This window comes from Zootoca vivipara, chromosome 7 (genome assembly GCF_965207765.1).
Source record: "Zootoca vivipara chromosome 7, rZooViv2.hap1.1, whole genome shotgun sequence".
NCBI lineage: Eukaryota > Metazoa > Chordata > Lepidosauria > Squamata > Lacertidae > Zootoca > Zootoca vivipara.
Window position 1 is genome coordinate 73,072,612 of NC_142590.1, and position 17,414 is coordinate 73,090,025.

At 45.5% G+C, this 17,414-nt stretch overlaps 1 protein-coding gene across 4 annotated transcripts in view; it reads left to right on the forward strand.

Annotated features, from left to right (window-relative positions):
• The first annotated feature begins 339 nt into the window (after positions 1 to 339).
• LPIN3 (lipin 3) overlaps positions 340 to 17,414 on the forward strand; it is a 44,818-nt gene continuing 27,743 nt past the window's right edge. For 2 of the 4 annotated variants that reach the window (XM_088674589.1, XM_088674590.1), the window contains exon 1: positions 340 to 566. In XM_088674589.1, the coding sequence (XP_088530715.1) occupies positions 531 to 566 (36 nt within the window). In that variant the 5' untranslated portion in view covers positions 340 to 530. Of the gene's footprint in view, positions 567 to 6,265; positions 6,401 to 6,450; positions 6,575 to 17,414 lie in introns of those variants that run through there. The other 2 variants (XM_035122486.3, XM_035122487.3) reach the window with 2 other exon arrangements.

Sequence of the window (17,414 nt, forward strand, 5' to 3'; positions counted from 1 at the left end):
AGTCTTGGCAGTGGTGGTGACAATTTCTGACAAGCCTTGCAGGTGTGTGTGTGTGTGTTGTTGTTGTTGTTGCTTTTGTTTTTTGTTTTTGTTGTTTAGTCGTTCAGTCGTGTCCAACTCTTCGTGACCCCATGGACCAGAGCACGCCAGGCACTCCTGTCTTCCACTGCCTCCCGCAGTTTGGTCAAACTCATGTTTGTAGCTTCGAGAACACTGTCCAACCATCTCGTCCTCTGTTTTTTTTTAAGAAAGCACAATAAGATTTGCACAAAACAGGAAAATTGAATAACTGACCAACAATGATTTCTCCAGATCTTCCTGCTTCATTTTCCCCTACAGGTTGCAATGTAGTTTTCCTATTTTGGAATGGGAAGTTCCACTTTATAAAGAACTGAGCATGAAGTGCATACCGTCCAACTTTTTCTGATGCAAAACCAGGACCCACATCTTCCGGGATGCACTCTTGGGCGAGTCACATGACCTGCACTTCACTCTCACCCTGAAAGGGTCATCGAGATCTCGTGTGAAAAATGTCAAGTCCCATTTTTTTCCAGGATACTTGGAAGGTGTGTGCACACGAGCTTGTATTGAATGGGGAAATCCTGCATGTGGGCTATTTATGCAATTCCTGGAAAAGCTGGAGGAGGGGGAATGAAAGATATGCAACATTATTAGTGTGTGCCCTTTGCAGACCAAATCACTTTGTTGCTTTATTTAGGATCATAACATGCACTATGTGCCACATGGTTTGCCATAAATTTATTTGGGAGTGAAGGGACCAGTTTTTCACTGGGGAACAGTTAGTGCCAGAGACACCAGCTTGCAAGGGTGATGGCGAGGGGCCGTTGTCACATGGGTGACGTCACAACCTCCCAATGTTGCGTGCTTGAGCATCGAGCCTTCCTAAGCTGGGTAGAAGCTTCCTGGGCTTTGCAAAGGAGACCCCAGGGCTCTGACAGGATGTTGGAGCCCTCTTGCCTCCTTCCCAAAGCCAGGTGGACTTTGTGAAGGTGGTGGGAGGCCTCTTGGACCCATTGAAGCATTGCGCCTCCCTACCTAAGCCAGGCTTTGGGAAGGAGGCACCAGGGGAATCTTTAGGGGACAAGCCTAGTCCACTGGCCACACACCACTGATGGGGTCATAGAAGCTTTAGTTCCTTACTGGGGGCTACACTCAAACAGATCAGTTTTGAATTTTTGTGAAAATAAGGAGCTGAGAACAACTTCAGCCTCTTAGGGATGGCTGGGGCTGGAGTTAGAGCGCCGGGAAGGAAACCACTTCCAGTGCAGCAGCTACACCCTTCCTCTCCTTTCCCTCCACTCCACCCTGTCACCCACACCAGTGCCTAGACTCCTCTGCTGCTAAAAGTAAGGTTACAGGGAACCAGGCAGAGGGACTTCTCGGTAGTGGCGCCCGCCCTGTGGAACGCCCTCCCATCAGTTGTCAAGGAAATAAACAACTACCTGACTTTTAGAAGACATCTGAAGGGAGCCCTGTTTAGGGAAGTTTTTAATGTTTGGTGTTTTATCATGTTTTTAATATTCTGTTGGGAGCCACCCAGATGGGCGGGGTATAAATAATAAAAAAAGTAGTTATTATTATTATTCTGATCAATCTGCCTGATTTTAGACTGCGAAGAGGATCTATTTGGAAGACGGAGAGGAACTGAAAGTATCATTGTCTTAGAACTGGTTCATTTAAAGAGAACTCCTAGGTGTGCCTAGGCATGTAGATTAGACTGGAAATTTCAGCTGTTACTTGCTTCTGGTTTCCTAAAAAAAATTGCTCCTCCTCCTAACATAACTTCCATCAGTTTGAGCCAAACAGGACATGACACGGATGATGACTGATTAGGATCTCTCAGGCTTTTCATACTGAAATGTTACCAGTTTGTCATACTGAAAACATTTCAATTAAACAAAGGGTTTTTTTTTAAAGGGTTTGGGATTGAATGTTCAACTGTTTCATCTCTTGCCCTTTCCAAATTTAAGTGCACTTCTCCCCTAGAGCCAGTGCTTTTTCTCTCTAAAAAAATATGTTTAGGGGTACTCTCATTTTCCTACTCATATTAAAATACTGCCCCTTAATGAGGCCAAACTTAGAGTCACAAAATGGTATGCATACCCCCTGCGTCCCCCCATAAAAGAAGCACTGCCTAGAGCTATTATTGGTTCTGCAGGGGAAGGAGGGGGAGGCAGGTATGGCATATATACTGCCCCCCAACTAATAAAGATTAAGTTTTGATGGGGCGGGGCGGGGCGGGACAGGGGGGCAGATATGGAAAAACACAGGAAGAAAGACTTCGGAAGGATTCCCAGAACACCACTTTACTAATCTGCAAAGCAGCAGTATAGGGGTGCTAATTCGTTTTTTCAATAACAAAAACCAGCAGTAGGAAATCCAAACCTTGCACCACCAAACCTATCATCATCATTTTCTGCTGGTGGGACTCAGCCCCCTTTCAGGTAGGCACCAGTGCCACAACCCACCCAGTCCCCTTGCACATTTGTCACGTTCCTTCATTGTATTGCTTTTGGAGCCTGTTGAAAACCCTTTTGCATAGGCAAGCCTACCCAGACAAGTCATTTCTAACATATAATTTTATTGTGCACTTGTTTTTTAAACTGCTGGTTTATAGTTTGGTTCTATTTTAGGTCAATTTGTTTTTTACGTTTGATTTTATTGGTATTTTTATGAATATTTTGTGGGTTTTTTAAAAATCTAAATCACAAAGAGGGTTTTGTTGATGAAGCAGTATATGAGTATTGCAAAATACATGTCTGTTTCGGCAGCACATATACTAAAAGTGAATGAAACCAAATTTCTCCCTGATCTCTACCTTGAAGGAATGTGCCCTTGACAGAAAAGTATTATTACCTATCCCTGATGTGCAGGGCTGAGCTGTAAAAGTCTGAATGTCTCCTTTCCCTTCTCCACCAAGGAAGACCAAATAAAAGAATCAAAGTGAACCAGTAAGTCCCTGCTTTGGGCAACGAGTATGTACACTTTAGAAATCTTCATGGTTAGTACCACTGCCTTAAATAGCAACCATTTACAGTATAAGAAAGACTTCACTCATGGGCAAAAACACTAAAAGGCAGGCGTGTGGTCATTTTCCATAAAACCACTGGGCACAATGGGGTCTGCACATTTTGCCTCATGTGTTCAGTTCCACAAGGTCTCTTTCTTTCTGTCTTCTTAAAATGAAAGCTAGAAATCTAAGCCAGACAGTGGTGCAAGCAAGCAAGCATCTCTGCCAGCTTCCTATACTTAGCATTCCTCTGTGTGTGTGTCAGATTTCTTTCGAAAATGAACGCATGTACCTAATTGAGGGGAAGAACCAATAAAGTTGAGGCCCCAATATAGCTTGGTAGAGATAGACCATTGCCATCTTGTGGTGAAATGAAATACTTGCTTTTTCCCAAACAAGGTGGTGGCCTTGTTTTTAACTCGGCTGCAAGCTGCAACTAAATGTTGCAGCGTGGAAGGCTCAGCTTCTAAGCAGCCAACAGCCATCCTCTTTCCCAGAATGCACCATTATATATATATATATATATATATATATATATATATATATATATATATATATGGACCCAGGTGGCGCTGTGGGTTAAACAACTGAGCCTAGGGCTTGCTGATCAGAAGGTCGGCGGTTCGAATCCCTGTGATGGGGTGAGCTCCCGTTGCTTGGTCCCAGCTGCTGCCTACCTAGCAGTTTGAAAGCACGTCAAAGTGCAAGTAGATAAATAGCTACAGCGGGAAGGTAAACGGCATTTCCGTGTGCTGCTCTGGTTCGCAAGAAGCGGCTTTGTCATGCTGGCCATATGACCTGGAAGCTGTACACCGGCTCCTTTGGCCAATAATGCGAGATGAGTGCCGCAACCCCAGAGTCGGTCATGACTGGACCTAATGGTCAGGAGTCCCTTTACCTTTACTTAAGGTTCCCACACTTGGAGGATTAGTTCACTGTTGGTAGATGGCTGTGCATTTCTTTTTCGCTCAGTGTTGGGGTAAATCATGAATGCTTTGTGAGCCACCAGGAGAACTCCTGCTATAGAACAGCTATATAAATGTAGGAAAAGAAGAAAGTGTACATGCAGTGCAAAATTGATATACTACATAATAACAGGAAGAGGACAACTATCCCAGTTGAAGCCTGTGGATTTTAATCTATTCCTAATAGGCCTAGATAGGGAAAACTAGAAGGAAAGTGATAGAATAACACAATGGGAAGGAATCTTGGGGACTCCCATGACCTCCTTTTTATTGCACGTTCATGATGCTCTTAGTATGATCACATGCGATCCCACTTCCAATATTGTTTAATATTTATTTATTTATACCCCGCCCTCCCCAGCCAAAGCCGGGCTCAGAGCGGCTAACACCAAATATAAAACAACTGGTTAAAATACAACTCAGCAACAAGACTAAATACATCAAAATTAAATTAAAAATGCAGCCTCATATAAAAGGAAAAAAGAAAGGGAAAATGGGGGAGGGAATCAGGTTGGCTCCATGCCAAATTCCAGGTGGAACAACTCTGTCTTACAGGCCCTGCGGAAAGAAATCAGGTCCCGCAGGGCCCTAGTCTCAGGAGACAGAGCGTTACACCAGGTCGGGGCCAGTATTGAGGAGGCCCTGGTTCTAGTTGAGGCTAATCTGATTTCCTTCGGGCCCGGGACCTCTAAGGTGTTACTGTTTATGGACCTTAAGGTCCTCTGCAGGGCATACTGGGAGAGATGGTCCTGTAAGTACGAGGGTCCTAGGCTGTAAAGGGCTTTAAAGGTCAAAACCAGCACTTTAAATCTGACCCTGTACTCCATCGGGAGCCAGTGCAGCTGGAAAAGCACTGGGTGAATATGCTCCCATGGCAGGGACCCCGTGAGGAGCCTCGTTGCAGCATTCTGCACACGCTGGAGTTTCTGGGACAGCTTCAAGGGCAACCCCACGTAGAGTGAATTACAGTAGTCAAGCCTGGAGGTGACCGTCGCATGGATCACTGTGGCTAGGTCGGGGCGGGAAAGGTAAGGGACAAACTGCTTAATGCGGTGAAGGTGAAAAAAATGTCGCCTTAGCTGTTGTAGTAACCTGTGCCCAAGCTGTAGTAACCCAAGCTCTTAATGGAAGGCAATGACACTATTTGCTTGCCAAACTTTTGGGCTGATCCCATTGTTTCATTTCCAATCAGTGCATATGCTGTTTATTTTTGTCCTGCTTTTATTGCATTATAGCGCCTCCGGACATCAACAATGTGGGGAAGCATTGCAGAACAAACAAAAACATAATTAATCCACTATTACCGGGCAAGAAGCATGTTGCAGAATATACCTGTAATAAAGTACCGGTCTAGAGAGGCCCTTGAAAACCATCTGGTAGTCCAAACCCTTGCTCATTGCAGGAATCTTGAAACTACAGCATCCCTGATAGGTGGCCATCCAGCTTCTGTTTAAAAACATATTTTAAAAAAGAAGAATAGATTGCCCTCCAAGGCAATCTGTTTTACTGACAGACAGATGGAACTATCTTAATGCTTAGTGGAAATTCTGTTAATGGAGCTTTTTCTGAGATGGTGCTAAATGGGTTTAAAAGCTCCACCTCCTTAATTTCTCTGTTTCAAACTGCATGCACAAAATACATTTAAAGAAACATTCCCCCCAAAAGAATTCTGGGAATTATACTTTTCCCATCACACAGCTACAATTCCCAGCACCCTTAATAAACTACAGTTGTTCCCAGGATTTGGGGAGGGGGTAGATATGCTTTAAATGTATCATGTGCTCGAAACGCAACCCTCATTCTCAGCACTTTCATTTTACAAGAGCATAGGTCCATACTATTTCCTTGCAACACAACAGGAGACACACACTGTCGCCCAGCTGAACACAATCCTGAGCTTTTAAACCTTGCTTGCAACACTCACACGGAATTAGTCCTTCCACAAAAACATTCACAGTCAAGTGAGTCCAACTTCTGTCATTCTGCAAAATCTCAAGCCTCTTGGAAATCACATAGCAAAATCCATTGCGTGCAAAATGAATGATCAATCAAACAGCAGGGGGCTCCTTGTTGCTAATTAGTGGCAATCTGTCAGGACTGATAAACCCTTGAGAGTGAGAGGCTGAACTGTCAAATACCTGCAGCTCAAGCACTCATCTGCGGCTTAATACAAGGAAGCCCAGGAGAGATTTCTGATGTCCCCATAGGCTCAGCCTGCAGTAACCTGGTAATGCTTGTTATACAGACTCCTCCCCTCATTCAGGTATGAGGAAAACAGGAAGCACCAGGTACGTAGGTGGAGCACAGAAAGATGTGTCTGTAGGTAGCAACCTGTTGGAATCTTGAGACTGTGCTCATTTCAAAGTCCAAGAACCACTGAAGTCAGGTTGAAGGTCCTACCCAGGTAATGCAAGCTGTCTGGCAAGTATACTATATTGTTGTTGTGTGTGTACATTTGGGGAGCTGTTATGGCAGAGAATGTAAAAGTAGTGCTCTGTTTGGAAACAGTCAGACAGTGGAATCCTATAATGCCTACTCAGAAATAAGTCCTGTTGAGTTCAGTAGATCTTACTTCCAGGTAAGTGAGTATAGGATTGCAGCTTGAAGATTGTGGCACACAAACTGGGGTGGGGGATTTTGGTGTGCAAGAAGTATCTCGCTGAACTGTCTGGTATATTGGACAATGAAGGAACAGTTCTGTTTGCTTGCCGTTTTCTTTTTCTTTATGTGTATAGCATAAATGGAGTAAAGCTTGCAAACTGGACAGCAAGCTGGAGTTCTTTTGACGGGGGATAAGTTCAGTAGGGCTCAAGATCTGTATAGCCAAAAGAATTTCAGCTTATGGCACTGTCTTAGTTTAACCAGCCTCACGAGGTGGTTGTGAAAATGAAATGGGTGGAGAACAGAAGGCTCATATAAGCCTGCCCCATGCTCCTTGGAGGAAAGGTGAAATAGAAATATAAAAATAAACTTGTCTTTATGTACTGTCCTTTTTGTAGAATCCTGTTAATCCTTTCCCTGGTGCTCCTCTGTCTGCTGCTCTGGTCTGTGGGAAGAACTAAACTTCTGTATGGCATCTAAACCCTGTTGGCTTGTCTTTAGCTCCAGCCTTAGGGTTGCCAGACTCAATAGAGAACAGGACTCCTGTGCCTTTAATTGCCCTGCTCTCTTTTGAGTCTGGAAACCTTAAAGAGAAACCAGCAGACCCTTTGTTTAAGCAAAGGGTTTGCTGGTTTCTCTTTAAGGTTTCCAGACTCAAAAGAGAGCAGGGCAATTAAAGGCACAGAAGTCCTGTCCACTATTGAGTCTGGCAACCCTAGCTCTAGTCCTGACCTCAAGCTGCCTTTCTTGCTGCATCCTCTTATGTTCCCTTCGTGCAATATTAATGTCAGCTTCAGCCATGTCTAGGTGCCACCTCCCTTCAGAAAAAGCACTTCTGCTATGCCAGGTTGACGACTTTGGCTTTACCTGCTCGGAGCTACAATTCCCACTACAGTTCCCAGGATTGTCTGGGGGAAGTCATGTAACTTTAAATGTGTGGGGCTGTATTCAACGTAGTACTAAGGTGAATGTAGTAAAAAGCTTCTTTCCTTGTGTGGTGTAGCATTCTCCATCTTCTTCCCCATGTACCCCTTAAATCTGGTCTGGTGATTCCTCCAACCCTCTGGAGCAGATTTGGTCATGGGTCACATGCAGGAAAGATGGGGAAATCCTCTTGCACTAGCACTAGTCATTGTATTAGTTTAATGCCAACCAGGTCTCGACCGCAGCCCTCTTCTCATAATTGTTTTCAAACAATATTAAAGGGAACTACTGTACTCACTTTATTATTAGAATATAAATCAGAAGGTTGTGCCCTTATTTCAGCATGTAACTATCTATAGCAATATTATGACCGTTTTATATGGGATTAACAAGCAGTTTATGGGGCAATTTCTAAGACAACTGTATAGCATCCCTTAATGAAGGTCTGTTCACATCTTGTGACACGTGAATCCAAATATAGGAACATAGGAAGTTTGACCACTGGTCCAGCTAGCTCAGGTGTAGCCAATATAATGTCATCCAGGTGTGGTGGACCTCCCATTAATCCTGACCACTGGCATACTGCCGAGACCAACATATGGCAAGCACCACATTGGCTATCCCTGATCTAATTCAATATGGCCTACACTGGCAGCAGCCCTCCAGGGATTCAGATGGGATCTCTCCCAGCTCTAACTGAAGTTGCTAGGGTTTGAACTTGGCACCTTTCTGCAAGCAAAGCAGATGCTCGACGAGTGACCAATTGCCCTTCACCAAGCAGCTCACGAGCTATGCATTGTAACTTGCCAACTACCTAACAGATAGCCTGTTCTTGTGCTCATGGCCAGGCAGCAAAATCAGAAAGGCTGTTAAGCTCCTTGCGGCCTTCACCTGGCTTGATAGATCACCGGTGAGACAGGCCAGCCTCATTTCCGTGGGTGTTGTTGGGAGACAGCAGATAAACATTGCATGTTTCTACCTGCTGTGTTGTTAACACTCAGCTGTGTGTTGGGTGGTGTGTGAAGTTGCTACAGGTGTCCTATGAGCAATGTTGGAGAACTGAGTCAAATACACCGAGCATGTATGGAAACCCAATTTAATAAGTTGCAGGTGGAGATCGGGAGATCGGAGTAGAGCTTCTTTCTAAGGTGTGCCAGTCACCAGGTGAAGCAAAGATGTGTGGCTTTTTTCTGGTTCAGAAGGAAACAGAACCTGCAAATGCAAAGGACAGCAGTAGCCTTGGAGTGAAGTACTCGACTGCAGAAATGGCAGAGCAATTGTGCAGTTTAGAAATACTGGTGCATGGTCATGACAAAATGTGATTGTTCTGCTCAGTGTACTCTAGCTGGGGAGAATAATGCTTTGTTTCCCATGTGGCTGTCCTGCAGGTACTTAGTGTGTGGATAAAGAAAATAATGATGGCTTTCACAGCATTGACACTGATAAGGGCACAGGATGCTTTCTTTGTCATCCTGGCCTACTTGGCAGTTGAGGAAGGAGAACAAGCCTCGGCTGAATCTCTTGTTAGCAGGGACTGACTTTAGAGTTCCTGCTTTGATTTCTGGCAGGGCACTTGTGCCTTTAATTACTAATGACAGGCAGAAACATAGCTGGTGTGTCTGTCTCTCCCTTTACTGCATGGAGGTGCAATAGCGGGGAAAGCGTTCTCTGGTAGAGCTGTACTAGAAAGCAGCAATGACCCTTGTGGATCTGAAGTTCCCCTATGAGTGTTGTTGCAAACATCTTTCAGGAATTTGAATTATTGGCCTCTTCTACCAGCTAATTTTAAAATTTGGAGCCCTGGGTATCACCTCTGAAAAGTGTGTGCTCCAATGAATGTAAAGTTTCACTGTGCTCAAGTCCGAGATAAATACTAGGTGTGCTTATCTGTGCATTTGCAGCCTGTTTCTGAGTCACTCTGTGTGCTATCCCTTTTGATCTGCAATTCAGCTCCAGTGTAACTCTTTATAAAATAAAACGACTGTGTTTCCCTATTCAGTATAACAGTAAGTCTAAAAAAGGCTATAACCTTTTCTCCTTTTGGCCAAAGTAGATGAAATTTATGGGCACACCTAGCCCCTTCAAAGTAGTTTAAACATATCAAATTGCAGGGTAATTGGTCCAGGGCCTTTTTGTTGCAACATCCACTGGGGGAGGCTTGGGAGTTTCTCTTGCTCTCTTACCTTAAAATAATTAAGAAGTAGCCAACTGGTGTGTATTCTTGCTTGTACATTTTTTAAAAAAACTTTGTACAGTCATACCTTGGGTTGTGAACGCTGCAGGTTGCGCGTTTTCGGGTTATGGACCGCACTGAACCCGGAAGTACTGGAATGGGTTACTTCCGGGTTTCGGCGCTTGTGCATGCGCAGAAGACGAAATCATGTCACACGCGTGTGCAGACGCAGCACTGCTGGTTGCGAACGCGCCTCCTGCATGGATCACGTTCGCAACCTGAGGTATGACTGTAATTTCATGCCAGCCTTTCTTTCTGGTAGTTGTTTGGGAGCCAGCGTGGTGTAGGGTTAAGAGCGGTGGACTCGTAATCTGATGAACAGGGTTCGCTTCCCCACTCCTCCACATGCAGCTGCTGGGTGACCTTGGGCTAGTCACACTTCTCTGAAGTCTCTCAGCCTCACTCACCTCAGAGTGTTTGTTGTGGGAGAGGAAGGGAAAGGAGATTGTTAGCTGCTTTGAGACTCCTAAGGGGAGTGTAAGGCAGGATATCAAGTCCAAACTCCTCCTCCTCCTCCTCCTCCTCCTCCTCCTCCTCCTCCTCCTCCTCCTCCTCCTCCTCCTCCCCAATAGGCTTTACAGGCCTTCAGATACATTTTTACAGTTTTCCGATGGGCCTTACAATGTGTCTAGAATGCCCTCGTACAAATGTAACTTTCTCTTAGTAAGATTTCATAGCCAAGTAAGACACTTGCTGGTCCTATAAAAATTTAGGCCTCCTTTTGAGCCTTTTATATAGCTTAGGTTCTCAAGCCTGGGTAGAGTTCTAAAGTCCAACTTCCACGAGACTCTGAAGGCGGATCATTTATTAATGTGATACACCGACTTCATAGCTCTGGCTCACTGGAAGTAGTCATTTCCTTTTTATCTAAAGGTTGATATAGAACTATAGTCACTGATAAGCTCATGACAACATCAGCAGCTGCTGTGTAAAAAGTCAGAAATGCAGAAGGTTGAGGTGGCTTTCTCGAGAAATTATAGTGGGCCTTGGGACCTGCTATTCTGACTCCTACCACTTTCTATCAGAAGGCCTACTGTCTCTCTGCTCCTGTGTTCAGCTCTAATGAACCACTACCATTTTTTAAGAGTGGGGTAGCTCAGTGGGGTGTCCTCTAGATGTTGTTGTACTCCAACTCCCACCATCCCCAGCCAATGGCCAGGAATGATGGGAATTTCAGTCTAACAACATCTGGAGAGCATCAGATTGGCAACCAGCCCTTGGTTTATGAGTATATCCTCAACCTTTTAGCTCGGGCACCCCCAAACTTCAGCCCTCCAGATGTTTTGGACTACAATTCCCATCTTCCCCGACCACTGGTCCTGTTAGCTAGGGATCGTGGGAGTTGTAGGCCAAAACATCTGGAGGGCCGCAGTTTGGGGATGCCTGGTTTAGCTCTTGGTGTTGGATTGTGTCATTTGACAGTCTTCCCACAACCTCGGGCCTGAGATCTACCTATGCCTGAACTTGAACCTGCAACTAAGCTTGCCAGCTTCTCAGCTGGCCACTGTAGCTGTGTCTCTTAAACTGGCTCGCAACAGGAGCATGACCACCATGCAATTATATGATAAAAGATTAAGAAATGGTTCCTCAAATACATATTTGAGTTAAAAGTGGGCCCTGGGTCTGAAAAGGTTGAAGATGACTGTTGTAGAGTACTCTGCTGGAAGTTCACAAATATACTGTTCTGCCGCAAATTCATGTTGCTTTCTTTATGGGTGCAAACACCAGGCCTCTAAAGGCTTTGTCCAGCATGGACTCCAAGAAAAGAACCCCTACTGCTGACTTCTGCTTGTCCTGCAGTTGCTTATAACCCAGGACCCTGTCCACAACAATATAGCAACATGTGCTATTTTACACAATTGTGCACATGCACACTATTTACAAATGCTTTCCAAAGCTGTAGTTGAATGTAACTGTTGAGGACAGAGCGGGGAGCTCTAACAGTTTCTGTGCTATGGGCTGTGAGCTTGCCTGCATAGCTGCCAATTAAACTGCACCAAAGAATGCTCAGCTCAGCAGGTTACTGTGGCAAGGGGACTGTCTCATGACCTTCTCTCAGCTCTGAACAGCATGGAGCTGACGGAGGCAATGAAGTTTCCAGAGTCAGCCAGGGCCCCTTCCCCCTTACCTCTCTAGGAATCACTTTATCCTTGATATTTGCAGGATAGGAAAGGTAAACACCTGGAGCTCTCTTCTGCTGTCTGCTTAGAAAGGGAAGCCTGGTCCTCACGCTGGCTCAGTTTGGCTCAGTGTAGATTCCAGAGGGCCTTATGAGATGCTTGGGAGCAAGATCAGCTCTCTCAAATTGCTCAGCAGAGGTGGGCTTCTTTCTAGGGAGGGAGGCAATGTGAAACTGCCCCAAATTTGCTGGGTAAGAATGTGTGTGTGTGTGTGTGTGTGTGTGTGTGTGTGTGTGTGTGTGATGCTCTTCACATGGCTGTAGGCATTTCCATGGGTTCATGGATTTTGTGTGTGTTCACATACAGTAATTGTATAATAGTTGCAGTGGAGCATTCTTTTCCCAATAGAGCAGGGGTGTCAAACTCAAATTCATCGGGGGCCGCATCAGCAGTTTGGTCACCCTCAAAGGGCCGGTTGTATCTGTAGGACTATGTGTCCACTCTTTATTATCATAAATTATTGTCACTGCATTCAATTATTACTGTTTTTTGTAATAATGTAAGTAATAACTAGCTCTGAAAGCAGAAACATAGTCAGAATAATGGCAAGTAGATATTCAAATGTACAATTATTGTACAATTTATTGAAAAATGATTTTTGGTAACTGCACTGGGTGGTGGAGGCTCGCTAGGGTTTCATGCAGGAGCTTTGCAGAGCTACTGGTACCTGTAGATGCTGGGGTCCTTCTGCATGCAGGACAGATGTTCTGCCAGTGAGCCACCACCCTTGACCAAAGGGACTGGCTGAGGTTGACTCACTGGAGCTGCTCTCCTGGTTCCAGGGTTTAAGGGACAGAAGTATAAAGCAGCATCCTATGTTTCTGAGGAGAGGGAGAGGGAGGGGAGGGAGGAAGGAAGGAAAGAGGGGAGAGAAAGAAGAGTAGGAAATAAGGAAGGTAATAAAGAAGGAAAGAAAAAGAAGGAGGGAGAGAAGACGGAAAGGGAGAAAGAAGGAAGGAAGTACAGTGGTACCTCGGTTTATGAACACAATTGGTTCCGGAAGTCTGTTCATAAACTGAAGCATTCATAAACTGAAGCGAACTTTCCCATTGAAAGTAATGGAAAGTGGATTAATCCGTTCCAGACGGTCCGCGGAGTAACCGCTCATAAACTGAAGCGAACTTTTCCATTGAAAGTAATGGAAAGTGGATTAATCCATTCCAGACCGGTCCGTGAAGTACTTAAACTGAAGCGTTCATAAACTGAAACATGGGTGTAATTGGTTCCGGAAGTCTGTTCATAAACTGAAGCGTTCATAAACTGAAGCGAACTTTCCCATTAAAAGTAATGGAAAGTGAATTAATCCGTTCCAGATGGGTCCGCGGCGTTCATAAACCGAAAATTCATAAACCGAGGTGTTCATAAACCGAGGTTCCACTGTAGAGGGAAAGAAAGAATAAGAATGAGGGAGAGGAAGAAAGATGGGAAGGACGGAAGGAAGGAAGGAAGGAAGGAAGAAAGAAAGAAAAAGAAAAGAGGGAGCAGGAGGGAGAGAGGAAGGAAAGAGGTGAGAGAAAGAAGAGTAGGAAAGAAGGAATAAAGAAGGAAAGAAAAAGAAAGAGGGAGAGAAGACAGAGATAAAGAAGGAAGGAAGGAGAGGGAAAGAAAGAATAAGAACGAGAGAGAGGAAGAAAGAAAGGGAGGGGGGGGGGTCGCCGCCTTGATTCAGCGCCAGAAAAGAGCGTGAAGGGACCCAGGGGTAAAAAGCATTTCCCGTGCAGCGTGAGGCAGCGGGTGTCCGTTTTAGGAGAAGTGCGTAAAGCCTCAGAGTTGCACGTTCGTGAGGCTGAGCCGCTGCTGAGCTCACGTTCATGAGGCTGAGCCGCGGCAGGAGGAGGAGGAGGTGAGGTGAGAGGAGGAGAAGGCGGCGGCTTGCCAGGTCGGTGCCCGGCAGCGCCGTGCGGAGAGTCCCGAGCCTCTGGGACGCAGCAGTGCTCTGTAGCACTTTGAATCCTCCTCCTCCTCCACGCGGCGCTGCTGGGTGCTTTGTCTGTGCTTCAGCAGCAGCAGCAGCCGTTTCCAGGCGCCGAGCCGTGGCAGGAGGAGGAGGATTCAAAGTGCTACAAAGCACTGCTGCGTCGCAGAGGCTAGGGACTCTCCATGCGGCACTACCGGGCGCTGACCCGGCAAGCTGCCTCCTCCTTCTCCTGCTGTGGCTCGGGGCGCTCCACGCAGCGCTGCTCCGGCCGCCTTTCTACCTCCCCCCCGGCCCCAGCTGTTTGTCGGCGCTTTGTCGGCGTGGCGCTTCAGCAGCAAGATCCCGCTGCTGGGTCCCGCTGGCTGGGGCGCTCGGCGGGCCACATGACGAGGTCTGGCGGGCCGGATTTGGCCCCCGGGCCTTGTGTTTGACACCCGTGCAATAGAGGATCACTGTTGTAGGTAAATAGCATTTTTTCAGGATACAAAAGTTTCGCTGCTGGAGGGTGTCTTTTTGTATTCTGCTTGCTGTGGCTATTACATTCTGAAGCGCTGCATATACTTAATTCATTGTAGCATTAAGGAGAAAGATCTCCAAGTTCAAGCATTTGGCTGGTAGAATGACCCTCTCTTCTCCCCCCGAATTCTGTCCTGGGGTTCTCTTGACCTTTCCCAAGTAAGCCCCACCGAGCTTGGTTGGACTTGCATATCTTACTTCTTGAGACACACATTTAGGGTAACACTAGAACACTCTGTATTTTTTCAGGACACAAGTCATGTACCCAGCACTTCGTGTTAGCACTCATGTAAGCTCCTGCACAAAAATGGAGGTCAGGGATGGAGCAATTGGGCACCTTGGGCATAGCAGGGGTGGGGGGGGCTACTGTCCCCCCAATCAATAAAAATACGTAGCAAAGTGAGGTTCTGCCCCCCCACAGCAGAAATCATGGCCATGCCCATTACAGGTACAATCCCAATTTCTCCTTTCTCCTTGACGATCTCGAAACACTTTAGACATCAGACCCAGGCTCTATGTAGTGTAATGGAGCAGTGTTCATTTTTAAATATTATGGCACAATGTGGGTAACAAATACCCTCTTTTTCTTTACATCAATTCATTGCTGACTGTGGCTGAACAAATGAGCACAGCACACAGGATGTTACAAAATACACACTTGTTCATATTTTCTTTTATGAACTGTTGCAGGGTTGAAAAGTCTAAATGAGCACTGCTAAATGACATTGTGTACCAAATAAATCAAGTCTCTGTGATGTTACTTCCTCCCCAGTGACCATTTATAGATTGTCAAGTGAGAGCCATTTGAAAAAGATGAACTCACGAAAGGGGCAGAAACACACAGAGACATTATTTAGAGTTTGCTTTCAATGAGGCTCTTTAATAAGAAATGGAAATGTCAGGACCTTGGTGTCCATTAGTAACTGTTGGGGGAATAAACTGCTGCCAGATGACATCCTTGAGAATTAGTCATAGAATCACAGAGTTGAAGGAAACCTCAAAGGTCATCTAGTTTATCCCCCCACAATGCAGGAAATGTGCTGCTCCAGCACCCCTGGTAGGTAACTATTCAGCCTTTTGGCAACTGGTCTTGACTTGCTCTCTGTTAACATGCCTTTAATGGCTGCTTTGTTGCAGTATATCTCATCGTGAGGAAAAAGTTGTGTGCGCAAGTGGGTGACCCGAGACCCAAGGATTTGAATGAAGATGAATATTGCATCTTTGATGTACAAGTAGCACTATGCTTTATTTGACTCTGCCAGTTCCTATAAAATAATTCCATGTGGCCACTTCATACCAAAAGGAAAGTGAGCCATTTCCAATACAGAGGTATCTTGGGTTGTGGACCTAATCCATTCCGGGGTGCCGTCACACCCTGAAAAGTCTGCAACCCAAGCAGAGCTTTCCAGCATGCACGAAAGCTAGATAGAGCGCTTCTGCGCATGTACGAAGCGTGATGCACACAGAATGCTTATGTGCATGCGTGAAGCATGCAGAATGTTTCTGCACATGCGTGCGCAGCAGAACCCAGAAGTAAACACTTCCAGGTCCGCTGCGTTCACAATCCGGAAAACCGCAACCCGCAGCAAACGAAACACAAAGTATGACTGTACTGAAGGATAACTGAAGTATTTTTGAACTGCAATTGGATGTTGAGTTATTAAATCAGTTGCCAAGATGATTCTCTTCCCACATGATGCCTTATTTCAGCATTGGATTATTATTTTAATTGTACATCTTATTACCCATTAATTGGGAGTGGTTGTTTACCTTGTTTCCACATGAATTGGCAGTGGTAACTCTTTGGTTCCATTTGTGGGCAGCTTCCTATGTACCAGAGGGACGCTGGTGGCGCTGTGGTCTAAACCACTGAGCCTAGGGCTTGCCGATCGGAAGGTCGGCGGTTTGAATCCCCACGATGGGGTGAGCTCCCATTGTTTGGTCCCAGCTCCTGCCCACCTAGCAGTTCAAAAACGTGTCAAAGTGCAAGTAGATAAATAGGCTCCAGCGGGAAGGTAAACAGTGTTTCCGTGCGCTGCTCTGGTTTCGCCAGAAGCGGCTTAGTCATGCTGGCCGCATGACCCAGAAAAACGGTCAGTGGACAAACATCGGCTCCCTTGGCCAGTAAAGTGAGATGAGCGCCGCAACCCCAGAGTCGTTCGCAACTGGACTTAACTGTCAGGAGTCCTTTACCTTTACCTCCTATGTACCAGTTACTTTTATGCTACCATCTCCTTTAAACTAGTTTCCCCATTCTTTTTTAGACGAAATTAGATTGTTGTAGATGGCTGCTCATATCAGAGAGAGCATTATGTTTCCTGTGTGGAGGGAAATGGGTGTCTGGAGTAAGAGTGGTGGTGGGATGACTTACTCCTGATTTGACAGGGTGCCCCATGGAGGATGCCACATATTTTCCTGCCCCATAGCTCTTCCACTTGTTCCACATACAGTCAAGGTCAAAGCAGTTCTTTGTCCATTTTGCTATAGACTGTAATAGCGACTAAGGCTTCTGCCTATGCTGTCCATTATGTGTTTTGTGTAAAATAAGCTTGTAACGACATCTTCAGTGAAAGAAGAGTGCATCATGATTACTTAATTTGCGTAGGTGTGTAGTGTTCTGGCACAGCCAAGGGGCCTCAGTGCATGGTTTCTATAGACATTTGAAGTCTTCTTAAATAACTTCTTGTGACTTAATTATAAGGTTCAAAGCCTTCCCCATGAATAATGTGAATGACTCATATCAAAAACAAAGTTGTAACATTGATCGACACTGAAATTGCTCGCTCTGCCGAGGTGCAAGTTTCTTCAAGTATTCTATATGTTCCTGATCTTAATTTCTTGGATGTCGAGGATGAAAACTCAGCTAATGAGCAAGGCTGTCACATTGGCTGAATTGAATGGATTAATATATATGTAAAAACATTGAATTGACTAAAAAGGCGACCTTGAATTAAATTTCACAAACATTAAAAAGATTAGAAGGCGAAAGGGCACCCCCCTTTCTCTTGCATAGGCAGACATGCCTTTTCCTGTGATGCCTGCTATG